The 16,118-nt window shown below is 42.1% G+C and overlaps 1 protein-coding gene across 1 annotated transcript; it reads left to right on the forward strand.

Moving 5' to 3' along the window:
- The first annotated feature begins 14,282 nt into the window (after positions 1-14,282).
- Positions 14,283-15,745, forward strand: LOC148015439 (plasmodesmata-located protein 6-like). The gene has a single exon (XM_087665786.1). It carries the CDS (start codon positions 14,458-14,460, stop codon positions 15,256-15,258), a length of 801 nt encoding a protein of 266 aa, XP_087521912.1. The 5' UTR covers positions 14,283-14,457; the 3' UTR covers positions 15,259-15,745.
- Positions 15,746-16,118: the final 373 nt, after the last annotated feature.

The following is a 16,118-nucleotide window of genomic DNA, read 5'->3' on the forward strand; positions in this document are numbered from 1 at the left end:
ATGCGTGGCCAAGCTCGTCTCATACGTCCAATGCTATGTAAATCCTCCCTTACATTGACATAATCACGAGCCCCGATTAAGTGATCCCATAATGTAGAGGCAACATTCTTGAATATATGCATGGGGTCCAACAGGTGATTGATCTTGAGTGCAGTCCAATATGGGAGATGAAAAAATAGAGTGCAGTCCAATATGGGAGATGAAAAAATATAGAGAATCTAAGGCACAAACAATATATTATTTCTTGTTCTCATAATGGAGTGTACTTTAAAGACAAACAAAAGAAGTAAACTAGTTACCGAGTGGAGGATGATCATTGGCATGTGTCCAAGTGTCCTTCCAATCTTGAATGGTCAGAGATTGTGGAGTTCTTTCATTAGTGGGGGGTGCATATTTGGGGTGGTCAATAGGAAGAAAACGATGATGATTGTCATAGATAACCTTCTTCAAGCGTGTCGGTCTAGAAGAAACCACAGAGGGACCACAAATTGGACATGCATGATATCCTGATATTGTTAAACCTGTAAAAACAAATGGGTTAATGATGACATATCTTTGATTAAATAAAATAGACTATGTAACTACTTGAACACTCTCCATAGCTTGGAAAGTCATACATGGTCCACAATAACATGCCCTTTAAAGTGAAATCTCTAGAGAACAATGATGCACTCACATCTTGCACCTCAATACCTCTCCATAGCATTTCTAGCTCCTCGATCAAAGGCTCTAAGTAAACGTCCATGTTTTTTACTTTGTGTTTTCTAAGAATCAAAAGGGACAACATTACATGTCCTTTTTTTATTGCCATGGACGGAGGGATATTATAGTTCACCAATACCACTGGCCATACACTATATGAGGTGCTTTTGATGCCAAATGGATTTATTCCATCTAATCCTAGACCAAATCTCAAATTTTTGGGCTCTTCTTTGAAAGTGAGCCACAAATTGTCTACGTGTTGCCAAGCTAGTGTGTCTGAAGGAATTCTCCACTTTCCATCACTTGAATGGTAACTAGCATGCCATGACATGAGTCTCGCAATAGATTCACACTTAAACATAGATTGAATATGTGTAATAATAGGAAAATGTTGCAAAATCTTATGAGGCACATCCATTGATTTCATCTCGTGGTTGTATCTTGGTTCACCACAAATAGGACATTGTCGTGCAGATGCATGATTCCCACGAAACAAGATGTAATCATTGACACATGCATGGATTTTAACGTAATCGAGACCTCCAAGAGATGTCAAGAAATGCCTTGCTTGCTCTCTTCTAGTTGGTAATTTATTTTCATTTGGAAGCATTTGTGACAATAACCTGCATATATTATGTAAACAGAGTTAACAAACCGCGAATATTGTCTAGAAGCATTTATGAATTAATATCAAATGATACATACTTCAATAATGCATTCAAGCTAGCATTACTCCATCTGTAAATGGTCTGTAAGTTCAGTATCTCGAGAGATGCACGTAGAACGGAGTAGGTGCAACCTTTGTACAATGGATTTTTTGACGCTATGTGTAGCGGGTCATCTGTCTCTCTAGTGGCACCCTCCCCTTGAACCTCATGGGAAAATAAATCGTGCACCATGTTGTCCAAAATCTCTTCCTTCAAAACTTGATGCGGCATTTGAAGAGGGATGCTATCGTCGTCATCAATCTCTACTCTTCTTGAGGACTCTGTCTCCTCGCGTCGATGCTTCACAGCCTCTCGATGCCCTGGAGGGACCATTTGAGGATGTGGTACTACATCCTACTCAATTAAAAAAAGGAGGTTTTATTTAATGGTGAAGACGCAACACAGACCAATAATATTTGTGCAAATAAAGCACTAAAAATTACTGGGTCTTTTTCTTGGTCCCACTCTCCGTACATGTTGAGGTGTGACATTGTGATTTGACGTGCTCGAAAAAAACATCCTCAACAACGATCACACATACATTTGATTTTTCATCGTAGCTGAGCGTCTCGATTGTGAAGACGCAATGTCTCATCCTCACTGGAGGATGTATTGTTTGTTGACTTACCATGTCCCATACTAGTAGAAGATGATGACATAATTACACCTGAATCATAAGAACAAATGTGATTTCATTTGGTATATATGTCATATTCCCTAAATGCATACATTGATACTTACAACATGGAGGCAAACATTTTGATATTGAAAGACTAAGAAAGTCATGTCATGTTGATCCAAAAATAACCAAAAGCTAGCATCTAATCAGTTTAATTGTAATTGTGCGTCTATCAGCACGTGTAATATGTCTTATCTGTGCATATACACGCGCAATTACACGCGTTTACAGATGCGCCATGCAAATATTAAATTTTTTTAAAAAAAGTTGTGGCTTTCTTTTCAAACTAGTGCTTTCCTACATTTTTTGTACGTTTTCTGCAGTTCGAGCTCGACATCACTAATCATGTCTATTTATCACTTCATGAAGACAATGAGGGAAGAAAATAAGAGTAAAAAGAGGAAAGGAGGAAGGAAGAGCCAAAGAGTAAAGAACAAGAGTCAAATAGCAAGGAAGAGAAGAAGATTCAAGTAACTTACTAAGGGAAGGGAGAAGGAGGACAAGGAGCTTGCAACCTAGCCGCCACCCATCGAAACAAGCAAAGAAGGTGAGTTCTTCTTCTCTCTCTCAATCTTGTTTGCTTTCTCTGTCAGCTTGTCTCTCTCTCTCTCTCTTTACATGCTATAGACTGTCATCTATGGAGGTTTTTTTGCGTGTTTTTTATAAAAGTTTGAAAAATATGGTCCGACTGTGCGCGTCTGTCAACGTGTCTAGATGACAGTGTAGACATAGGTATAGACGCGGAAATAGACGCGCTGACAAATGCACATAGAGACGCAGATATAGACGCAGCATGTAATATGTTTTATCTGCACAGGGTAATATGATTTTTCTTGTGTAGATGTGGAATCCTAGATCTTCTAGCACTGATCCTGAGTTGGAATGCATGAACAACACCTTAGCGGAGTTTTCTAGAGGTGTTAGTAGTTTTTGGAGGTTTTCCAAACAAGGAGAAATTCATAGGGGAGATGACCAATTATCTTGGTCGCCCTCCCACTGCAGAGGAGGTTTTCAGTGTCATGTCTAGAACACCTATCACATCTTTGCCTAGCACTGCCGCACAAACACCAAACCTTAGCACACCAAACCATGGTACACCTCTACTAATAGGTACTCCACGCACTATGCATATACACTAATCAGCTGATGCATAGGGATCAGTTGAAGTACATGGATCGGCCAAAGCACGTGCATCGAGTGAGGTAGAGGGTAGTGCCCGTCGAGGGAGGAGGGAGAGTCTTGTAGGAGGACGAGGAGGTAGAGGGCTTTGTGGGGGTTGCCTAGGAGGTGGCTCTCAATCACCCTCACCGAGAAATCAGAGAGATGAGCCTCCACAAATGTACTACTCTGTCATTGATGTTGGTGGTATCTTGCATAACTCTGAGGAGAGGGAAGTGATAGCCTACTTGAGGAGTGTCGTGCATGCCACATACAAAGATTGCATGATTCCCTTCAAGTACCAAAAAAATGGTTTGTGGCAAGAGGTGCTGCGGACAGTACATAGAAGGTACCCTAATCCTGAGAATTCACGATTCTCAAATGATTGGGAACGGTCAAAGGTGAGAGACGCGCTTCATAACAAGAGGTCTGACCTTATGACGTGCGCTAAGGAGTCATTGTGGAGATAAGAGCAGGGGCACTCTGGATATGGCCAACCACCCAATTGCCACCGCAAGGAGTGGAAAGAGGCCAAGAAGAGAGCAGTAGAGAAAAGGACAAGTCGCTAGCATGCAGAGGCGCAACGTATCCAGATAGCAACCATGAGATCGTCACATTATGGATCAGGTGGCAGGGAGTCATGGGAGGCTGAGTTTATAAGTATTATTTGATTTCTTTTTTAAAATTAAATTTTGTAATTTGTTTCAATTCATTTTGTAGTGTGTTCTAATACGTTGTATGTTCAAATTGTTTTGTAGTATCATATCATTGGTAGGATGCCTACTCCTAGAGAGGTAGGCTATCATCAAGGTCATAACCGGGCGTCCACTTTGTTAGAAGAGGAGAGAGAGACAGTGTTGAGCACAATCTGAACCATTCAGGTTCCACACTCTTCTTCTCATTATTCATCATAGAGTGAAAACACACATACAAGAGTAACATAGAGTAAGTGACATGCTGACTAGACAGACTAACCATAGTCAGGTCACCGACTAGCTAACCGACTTATTTAATGTAGTCACATGCAGGAGACAGTTGTACACTAGCTGTCATGTCGGTAGTACATAAAGACAGTCACACACTACATGGGGAGCTTGACTTCTAACACTCCCCCTCAAGCTCAAGACAGCATCTGTACACCAAGTAGCTATCTAAAACCACAAAACTTATCTTTACCCAGAGACTTGGTAAAGATATCTGCTACCTGCTCATCAGTCCTCACATGCATAAGATCAACCTTTCTTGCAAGGACCATCTCACGAATAAAGTGGTAGTGTACCTCTATGTGTTTTGTCCTGGCATGGTAAACTGGATTCATGGCCAGGAGTACACTACTCAGATTATCACATAACAGTTTCATTGGAGCATCAACCTGAATGTCCAAGTCAACCATAAGCTTGAGCAGCCAAGCAATCTCACATGCTGCCAATGCAGCCCCCCTATACTTTGCCTCAGTACTAGATAAAGCAACCGTAGGCTGCTTCTTGCTGCTCCAACTGATCATGCCACTACCAAAGCCAAAGGCATAGCCACTCGTAGATCGTCTATCAGTTGAGCATCCTGCCCAATCTGCATCTGTGTATCCAATCAGTGTCAAGGGCTTATCTCTGACATAGAACATCCCATATTCTACAGTGGACTTAACATACCTCATGATGCGTCTAACTGCATCCAAGTGCGGCTTTCTCGGCTTCTGCATAAACTGGCTTATCAGCCCTACTTCATAGCTCAAGTCAGGCCTAGTGATGGTCAAGTAAATCTGATTACTGACCATCTGCCTATACATAGTCACATCTTCTACTTCAGCCCCAGTGTTCATGTCTAGCTTTACATTCTAGTCCAAAGGTGTATCCAGTGGTTTGCATTCAGCCATGCCATACTTCTTAAGCATTTCCATGGCATAGTGCTTCTGCATCAGCCAAGCCATTTTCAGCTGGTACAACCTCAATACCCAAGAAATACTTCAGATCTCCCAAATCTTTCATGTCAAATTCAGATTTCAGTATCTTCACAGCATGCTGAATTTCCATGTCATCATCTCCAGTGATTATCAGGTCATCAACATATATGACCAGCACTACCAAGCCACTATCAGTCTTCTTTGTAAACAGGCTGTGATCAACCCTGCCAACAACAAATCCAAGACTCTGCAAGTAACTGCTGATCCTAACATGCCAGGCTCTCGGAGCCTGTTTCAGCCCGTATAATGCCTTTTTCAGCCTTCATACATAATGCTGAAAATCAGGGTGCACATACCCTTCCGGCTGAGCCATATAGACATCCTCTGCTAGGTCACCGTTAAGAAATGCATTCTTAACATCCATCTGCTGTAATTTCCAGCCTTTAGCAGCAGCCAAGGCAATAACAATTCGTATGGTTGCCATTTTTGCAACCGGGCTGAATGTTTCATCATAATCCAAGGCATACTGCTGAGCATATCCTTTAGCAACCAGCCTTGCTTTGTACCTTTCCACACTGCCATCAGACTTACATTTGATTTTATAAATCCATTTGCAGCCAACAGGCTTTTTCCCTTCAGGCAGTGGTACCAAATCCCAAGTCTGATTTTCAGCCAAGGCTTTCATATCTTCGTCCATAGCCATGCACCAATTTTTCATCCTTTGCTGCTTCAGCATAAGTACCTGGTTCTTTGATCTCCATCACTTTTGTCATGTACGCATAATGCTTTGCAGAGTAGCCACTGTATGTCAACCTGCCAATAGGGTATCTGACCCTCTGCGAGCGTCTAAGTTGTGGTGCACTACTCGATTCACCTCTCTCATGAGGCGGAATGTACCTGTTCTACCTCATGCCAAGCGTATAGACAGTCAAAATACCAAGTTTGCTGTCTAAAGTATCACTAGACTCATAGCCCGAAGTCATTCTGCCAGATTCTTCTTCATGCCATCATGTACAACTAGAGGCACTTTGCCTTTATGCTCAATGCTATGCTGCGTGTCATCACCTGTGCATACATAGCCATGCTTTTCAGCCACCATATCCGTGAACCAATCACCATGAGGGGTCATGTGATTCGATGCCCCCGAGTCAATGTACCACACTGCATCATCAGATGATTTTTCAGCAGCCTTATCTTTGACATACTATATGGCAAACAGTCTATCACCAAAGTCATCTGCCTGACTGGACGTAGCATAATGTCCATGCTGCTTGCCCTTCTGATTTCCCTGCTTCTTCCAGCAATCCTTTGCAATATGCCCATACTTTTCGCAGTAGTGACAATCCTTATCTTTATTTGGATTGTCTGACTGACGCTGTTGCTGCCATGAGCCTCTGCCACGGGAGTTAGATCTCCCCCTGCCTCGAAAGTTGCCACTACCTCTTGCATTTGATGACTGTTGATTGCTATTACTATAGGATGCATTTTGCTGGCCTCCTCGGCCAAATCCATAGCCTCTACCACGGCTACCACGACCATGATGATTCGAATAAAAAACTGCAACCTTATTCTTTGAGCTGCTTGACCCTGTAGCTAAGCCAAGCTTCACCTCTTCATGAATCAATAATGCAACCAGCTCATTAAAATCAGGCATCTCAGCCCGCACAGATACTGAAGTGTCAAAATACTTGTACTCCGGACCTAAGCCATTTAAGGTCACTGCAACCATATCCTCATCTTCTACCTGTGAGCCAACAGATGCCAGCTGATCGGCTATGGTCTTAACCTCTGTGACATAATCTTGTATGGATCTATTCTTCCTCTCCATGTTATTGAATTTCTGCTTCAGTTGTATCTTCCTTGCACTTGTAGTTGTGCCATAGTATTTGACCAATATATTCCATGCATCTGCTGGGGATTTACAGTTCACGATCTGCATCACCATAGCATCCGAGATACATAATGACAGCCAATGTAAGACTCTACGAGCTCTTTCCGTCCAAGCTCGATGCACTCGTCTTTGATCAGCTGTAGGATTCCTATCTGGAACTTCAGGTTCAGCCTCAACCCCTGTCACTAAGTCCCAGTATCCTTTGCCTATCAGAAAGTTCTCCATGCGGAACTTCCATATTGCATAATTGTTGCTATCCAGCTTTTCTCCCACAATCTGGGTTACATTATCAGTTCTATCAGCATTTGCCATGTTGTAGACCTTGCCTGACTACCTGCAAACCAAGATCTTCTTAACAATTCAACTTCAGCCCAGAACTGTTTATGACAGTTTTCTGCAATTAATTGCAGAAAAAAAACCACTAAATTTCAGTCAAATATCAGCCCAAACAAAGTCACAGGCGGTTGATCCAACTCATAAAGACAACTGTCAATACATATGCCTGATGTTCGGTTCAGATTTAACTCCTGCAGATCCACTGCCAGGGTCCAAAAGTATGCAGTCCAAACCTGTAAACTACAATTATCGCAGCCTTTCCAAAGTCAAACTCCACCTGGATACACGTAATGCATATTCCAAAACTTCTTAGTTGACTGCTGGTATGTATGCCACTTCAGACATAAGCATAGAGACATCAGCCAGTGTATTCTTAACAAGTGCCAATGCCAACAATTTATGTAAAGATTGCAGTCAATAAACCAGCATAACCCGCTTCAACTAGCTCAAAAGAGTCCTTAGTATGTCACCGTCAGTACATGACTATAGAGTGACAATACCCTGTCTACATCTAACAAGTCAAACAAAATGTCTCCAATTTATATTCATCCCAAGAAGACAAGACTTCTTTTACTTCAGCTGCAAACTTCCAGTATTCAGTGGCATTTGATGCTCCTCTCAACCCAAGACAATTCTAACATGCATATGACAGCATATATGTCTTTCAGATGTCTGCATCTATCACTCTGTGCTTCAGTAGAAAGCAAAATGCTTGCTGCCCACAATCCAAGATAGTTTTCAACCACAAAAGAAGCTTCAGATCTGTGTATTTCAGCCACCAAACTCAGCTTGCAATTGATCAAGACAAGTACATGTAGTCTCCAGCATGTACCTATACTTCACAGGTGCTTCTGGACATACTCTAGAGCTTCCAATGCTCTTCAAAGTGTTGTAGACTCCATGTATGCTGTGTATACAGCAGTGCAGACAATTTACACAGTTCTGCCCACTCTATTTCAGCTCATATCATAGCTCAACCACAAGTAGTTACTCCATGTACTTCACAAAGACCTTTTACAGTAGACATACATGCTTCTCATGACCCATTTATGGTGACCATTGATTGCAATAGGCAGTGCAGGCCTTCAGCCCAACCAGGCGCAATCACGCTGATTGCAGACCCCTGTTTTCTGTTCCAGCAGATGGAGATGATGATGGTGATGTTGATGCCACACCCAAATGCACTCTAAACAGCCTCCTCAAGGCTCTCAAGAAGCCACAAGCTCTGATCTTGACCCTGGAGTGTGTAGTGAACAAATGCCTACCTGCAGTTCACAATGGCAGCCTGTCTGCACAAAGGAAAAATGAGTCTTCACTTCCTGGAAGTAGATCTTCACTTTCTCCAGCTCTCAGAGATCCACCAAGTCCTGCTCTAATACCATGTTAGAAGAGGAGAGAGAGACAGGGTTGAGCACAATCTGAACCATTCAGGTTCCACACTCTTCTTCTCATTATTCATCATAGAGTGAAAACACACATACAAGAGTAACATAGAGTAAGTGACATGCTGACTAGACAGACTAACCATAGTCAGGTCACCGACTAGCTAACCGACTTATTTAATGTAGTCACATGCAGGAGACAGCTGTACACTAGCTGTCATGTCGGTAGTACATAAAGACAGTCACACACTACACGGGGAGCTTGACTTCTAACACACTTGGTAGCATTTCTACGAGGAGGGACTCATCATGGAGGAGCAATATAATCATGCCATGAGGATTCCACAACCAGAAGAGGTATGTTTTATTTTTTACATGAAAAGTATAGGTAGCTCTAATTTATTATTTGTAATGGTATTTATATATCTTAATCCTTTGTGTAGGCGAACCCTGATGCAATTGAGGATAGCGAAGGGGGAACTAGCAGTAATGGTGGCGGCAGCGGCACAGGCAGCAGTGGTGGTAGCGACGATGATGCCTCTTCTGAGGAGATGTAGAGGAGCCCCATGCATGCATGCCTCCCCTTGGCTTGTAGTTTTCATTTTTGATATGTATTACTTTCAGCTAGTGCTTGTGACCATGACCATGCTTGAGGTCACAAGCACTAGAACTCATTATGTAAAAACGTTTCATCTATATATATGAAATTTCGTGTTCTACATACATTGTTTTTTTTTCAATACAAAAATCTTCGAAATAATCTTTCTCTGTTTTTCCTAAGTATACAATTTGATGTTGATGGGGGTGTCTATTAGCGCGTCTAAATTGTAGGAAAAATACGCGTTTATTCTCGTCAAAAACTTGCAAAGTAAACGCTTTTTGTTTACATGTGTATATAGATGCATAATATGAATATATCCACTTTTTTATAAATATGATTATATATTTACGTAGCGCGTCAATACTCACGTCTATATGTGCATCTATATGGGCATGTAACTCTCACTATAAGCGCACTTTTAGACACGAAATTTTAGATGCAGCAGTAGACATGGTAATAAACGCGCCCAACATTTTTTAACACAGTTCAAATATTGCGTCTACAAGCGTGTCTATGGATCCTTTTTGCTGTAGTGATTTCAAAGGTCGTTTGTACGACCAAATGCTAAGGTGTGGTTCCTTTTTTTCGAATGCTCCCAGCATTCAATCCTGGATCGTTCGCGACTTGGCGAGATCCCAATAATCTCAAACAAGATCATGCAAGCAAATGTTCTTGGTAGGTTAGCTTATTTTGACTTGCTCTTTCCCTTGGGTTTTACCTTATGGTATCTTAACCCTAACTCAAAGAATTAACTGGTCAACCAAGGCAACGGACAAGCCTTATTCGCAACCCGACCAAAGGTCTTTTATTCTTCTAGTTCTTTACATCATCTCCCTCTAACCAAGTTTAGTTAACACACTTGGCAACACAAGACTTTTCATCTAGTCCTTTAGGATACAGTCTAGATGCATGCGTCCCTTCCATCTCTCTTAGTGCGGTACTATGTAGAATTTTCCGAGCAGACTCATCTAACTCGCACTTGGGATTCTTAATGCATTAATACAATCCGCGATCTTTAACTCTCCCTCTTCTTCTCCTTCTCTCTCCCTCTTCTTCTCCTTTCTCTTCTCCTTCTCTCTCTTTCTCTTTTTCTCCTTCTCTCTTCCTCACAGATCACAGGGGGGGCATACTACTGTCCGAGGGGGGGCTGGGCAGATTGACGAGGGGGAGGTTTCTTCCCCTGTGGATGAGCTGGAGGGGGGCACCTGTAGTCGAGGGAGGGGAGGGAAGGCTCCCCTTTATAGGGGGGGAGGAGGGTGGCATGGCGGCCACCCCTCCCACCCGGGGGCTACATGCCCCCCTATACTATCACTTCACTTCCTCTCTCTCTCTCCCCGACATCCTGTCGGTGGGGAGAGAGAGGGGTATAAAAAAATTGCACTAATTATATATATATATATATGTGTGTGTGTGTGTATATATATATATATGTGTGTATATATATATATATATATATATATATATATATATATATATATAAAATTAAGGGGGGGAGTTCCTATGGGGGAGGAGGCACGGGGGTCACGGGGGGGGGGGGACATTACATTAAGGTTGAGATTCAAGAGTTATGTATACATAGACAAAGAGGCAACTGCTACTAGTGGTTTTTGCCATTGACATAATCTTATCTAAGATCAATGCTACTACAAGTTCCAAACCAATGTAGCCATGTTTCCAATGATTGCTGACTTTATCCTAGGCATCTCCTCTCTTTAATCAATCTCTATGTTGTCATAGGAATTATCCACAATGTATGATGTATATGTCTTGCATGTCATGCTAAGAATATCCTCATACATGGGTTGGCATCCACCGCATACAACACCCTCGATACGACTATCACAATCAGTAGCCCTCCAGATTGGGATTTCAACATATATATAGGAACTCCCCCCCTTAATTATATATATATATATATATATATATATATATATAATTAAGGGGGGGAGTTCCTATGGGGGAGGAGGCACGGGGGTCACGGGGAGGGACATTACATCAAGGTTGAGATTCAAGAGTTATGTATACATAGACAAAGAGGCAACTGCTACTAGTGGTTTTTGCCACTGACATAATCTTATCTAAGATCAATGCTACTACAAGTTCCAAACCAATGTAGCCATGTTTCCAATGATTGCTGACTTTATCCTAGGCATCTCCTCTCTTTAATCAATCTCTATGTTATCATAGGAATTATCCACAATGTATGATGTATATGTCTTGCATGTCATGCTAAGAATATCCTCATACATGGGTTGGCATCCACCGCATACAACACCCTTGATACGACTATCACAATCAGTAGCCCTCCAGATTGGGATTTCAACATAGAATTTTGATGTCTCTTAGCTTCATAAATTAAATATTAGTAGCCCTCCAGATTGGGATTTCAACATAGAATTTCAATGTCTCTCAGCTTCATAAATTTAAAAAAACCACTCCTTTTTAAGGTTGTCAATCGAAAGCGTCAATTTTATAATCTATTATGTGAGTTGTATGGGGTAATCTCATAGTGCATACAACTAGGAAATTTCATCATTGTCACATTCAAAACTAGTCCCATCAAAGTCTGAAATGTAGCCAATAGTGTCTAGAATAGATGAAAATGTAGGCAACTAGGAAACACCATCATGGCCACATTCAAAACTAGTCCCATCAAAGTCAACAAACATGTCCTTTACATGGATAGATAATCCCATCAATTAGAGATCTAAAATGCAAGTAATAGTTTTGGAACACACTTGAAATGCAGGCAATAGTGTCTAGAATTGCAATCCCATCACATAGGTGGATTGCACCTCTCAACACTTGGAATCTCTAAGCTTAGTTTCCATGGCATTCATGACAAAGGTTTGGCACACCTCAAACATGGTTGCAAACCATCAGAAGTATTGAATATATGAAGATCTCAAATTTCAAAAGCTAGGCATCACTATGGATTGAATTGCAACCAGAGACAACTAATCATCTATCTATTGAGAAATATGTAATTATATCCATATGTGCCTCTTTGTATGGAACAAATAGGCAAGGAACATGCAACTCAATGTAGAAAGATTTGTCTTTATCCCATAAGCACAATGTGGAGGAAAGTGGTACCATCCTATAAGTTACTATAAAAGAGTGTACTTAACAATCATTTGAATGCAATGCCATTGTACTTTGTACTTCCATCTTTCTAGTAAGTATTTTCTAGCGAAGTGAATGAAGGACTCTTCTTTTGCTCCTAACACTTCAAGTTGGCACCTCAGACTCAGACATTGATGCCTATCTGCTCTAGCATTGTGCGTGCTTCAGCTCACTGTCTAGATTTGGCCACCTGCTAGTCATACAATCCATACTGCTGAGACATGTCATGATCAGTCCTATGAGTATAGGACATTAGAATCCCATCATGTGAGCTCTCTCCTCACTAGAGGGTTCATCAAACAATCTACTATACCTTCTACTACAAGAAAAAATCTAGTTGCTTGTGTAAACCCTAAAGTGGGTAGCCATAGCCACTTTCACCAAAGCTCATAAATCACTCTATTTTCTCACTCTTCTCAACTCAACCAACCCAGTGCCACTCTAATCTATTGTACCACTAAAGTTCCAGCAAGAATTACATATCAAATCAGCAAGAAGGGGAGGATTCAATATCAATCATCAAAGCATAGTGTCTTTTAACACTACTTCTAGTTGTGTCTCTTAACACAATTGGGTTCAAATTTTGTGTTGATCTGATTCCAAAGATTTGTTCTTGCTCCTATCATCTAGTATGGGCAATGATTCATCGTCATGTTGCTTCAAAGGAACACGCTTCCACACATGGCAAACAAGGATAAAACTAATATACATGAAGAAAGGTCTATGGTCAATAACTAGTGGATAGGAGAAGAGACACCAAAATGATATCCAAGGATTTGAGTAAATGGAAGCTCTAAAATTTCATATATTTAGTCACTTTGCATTAGTTCCATGTAGAGTTTGCATTCCAACCAATCATGTGGTCTTGATGTTACCTAACAAAGTATTGCTTATTCATTTTTGAACATGTATGTGTGTGTGTTTTTTTTATAGAAATAATGTGAAGACAAGTGCTCTTAAGAGCCTATATGTAGTCCAACATAATATGCTAAATCTATTCTATATATTATTTAAAAGTTTGGTTTGAGAATCTCAAACCAGTGGGAAAATCCCCAATCATATGTGGCATAAAAGGGGAGGTTTGGTATGCAAAAAGATCGATCTCTCTCTCTCTCTCATATTAGTGTGAAGCACTAATATTAGGCCTCGGTGCTTTGAACCTTAGTGTGACCAAGAAAATAATAGTGTGAAGCATTGAGAGAACATCGACGTGATGCACTGAGAGAATCCAGGTGTGCAGTGCCTAGTTCCAATTATAGGAAAATATTACATATACATGTTGTGCTCCTTGACCAAGGCTTGATGACTTTTGTGATGAAAAGAAAGTTGTATTTTATACATTTGTGATTAGGAAGAGGATTGACTTCTTCATTGCAACTTTTAGACATTAGCGATTGCAAGATCTTGAGAGAAGACTTTTGGGAAAGGAAAATAGGTTTCTATCCCTACATAAAGGCTATACATTTTTTGAGTTTCTATTTTCTATGGTTGAAAAGAAGATTCATTCTCTCTCTCTCTCTCTCTCTCTGTCTCTCTCTCTCTCCATTCGTAGCAGAGAACTTTAGAAGGGTAATTTACCGAGTCAATTTAAGGAGTGCTACTTGCTTATTGTACCAAGTTTGAACAATTCGCCAACATTAAATGTTTGAATGGAGGAAGACGCGTGATAGTTACTTTTGAAGAAAAAAGGAGAGGGATATTATCAAATGCGTGTAGAAAGAAATTATGAATGGGCGAAAAGAGTACCAAACTTGTGTGATTGGTTGCTTTAAAGCGTAAAAGGTATTTGCCCTTGCCGTTCAACCACAAATGTGACCAGCCATGGTAGACCTTTAGACTTTCAGAAATCCATGGCGTAATGTTTGCGCAGCCGTCTGTCTCAAAGGCGGTTGAATGGAGTGCAGGCTAGCCATTATGAGCTCCAACTGAAGGTTTCAACCTTGATTTCTGTAGTTAGCGCAGGTTTGGGGAGGGAATGGAATGGCCGATTGGGCTGCAGAAAACACATGTTCTCCAGCTGGTCATGGTGATCAGCCCCTTTCTGATCCTGCATCAGCTGCAGCCTCAGCCAACGGCGACAGCTCAGGTTTACCTGAACTGCCTCCGCAATACGACTTCCGCAACAGCGCTCAATAGCAGCGCATTCAAGACAAACCTGGACGCGGCGCTGGAGAGGCTGAGGGCGTTGGCCAGGACAAGGCGGTACAGCACAGCGTCTGCAGGGGACGACGTTAACGGCGGCGGGGCGGCGTTCGCTTTGTTCCAGTGCCGGGGGGACCAAACCATCGATGGCGATAATCAGGGGGAGTCATCATCATCATCATGCCAGGAATGCGTGAGGGAGGCCACGGCGTCGCTGCAGGCCGGATGCCCGTCGTCGGTCGGGGCGCGCATCCAGCTCGACCCCTGCTTCGTGCGCTACGACAACACCTCTGACTTTTACACGGCGTCGCCGCCGGACTTCAGCTGGGTGATCGGCTTCTGCTACGCCAAGACCAGCGATCCCGTGGCCCTGCAGGCCATCCAGACGCTGATGGAGGACGTGATCGGCAGGGCCCCCGCCGAGGGCGGCTACGCCTCCGCCAACGCCAGCGGGGAGTGGGCCCTGGCGCAGTGCCTCGGCTACCTCAACCAGACCCAGTGCGCCTCCTGCCTCACCCAGCAGTCGTACCGCGTCATCTGTGACTCCACCCTCGGCGAGCAGGCTCACTACGCTAGCTGCTACTTCCGTTACGAGCCTTACGCATTCTTCACCCCCACCCCCAGTGCTTCTTAATGTTAAAACTAAATAGTCGGCTTTGGACACAGATACATATAGCGATTTCCTTCGGCCCAAGGTCATGGTCTTCTCTTTGAAAATCACGACTAGGGGCTTTCATCTCCACAATAAGCTCTATCTTTTGTGAATACTGGAGGATTGGAGGAAACATCATAGACGTTGTCATGATTCTCGAGAACCCAGAAAAAATGTTTTTTTTGTGATGTGGTCATATGGCGTCAAGTTTTAAAAAAAGCATCTTACATTGATGCTTTAGGCATAAGGCCCAAAAGCTAAGTTCGAGTAGCTTCTTATGCATAACTTTAAAAACATGCCGATAGGATTTGATCTTTTTGAGCAAAGCTAAGGTATCACTTTTTAGCGTATGAACTAGTTTTATAGGTTCATGCAATCTTTTATTCTCAAAGATTGTAGCATTTCTATGACTCAAAAGGAACTTGATCACTCATACCTCTCAGTATGGTGGATGAGTCTGATGGTTTCCTCATCAAAGGTTCCAAGGTCATCAAGCAATGTGACATTTGCATTCAAGGAGCTATTAAACTTGGCTTTCTCAAGCAATCTTCTAACCTACTTCCATGTTGGCTAGACTTTAGGGCACTCCCAAAAAATATGATATACACACTCCTTTTTCTTGCCATAGACAGGACATAAAGGAGACATCAAAATTCTACCGCTAGCTTATCACATGTGGGTAGTTTGCGGGTAGCACTCTTCAAAGCATAAAATTAAGTTAGGGAGCTTCCACACTTCTGAGTGAGAGCTCTAGAGAGGGGGGGAGGGGGGATCATTCATAAATATATGTATATATAACGTTGTCGCAGTAGCGCGTAGGGTTGAAGGTCACCACAAGGGTT

This window comes from Lygodium microphyllum, chromosome 24 (assembly GCF_053477565.2).
Source record: "Lygodium microphyllum isolate KBCC chromosome 24, Lygodium_microphyllum_v1.1.10, whole genome shotgun sequence".
NCBI lineage: Eukaryota > Viridiplantae > Streptophyta > Polypodiopsida > Schizaeales > Lygodiaceae > Lygodium > Lygodium microphyllum.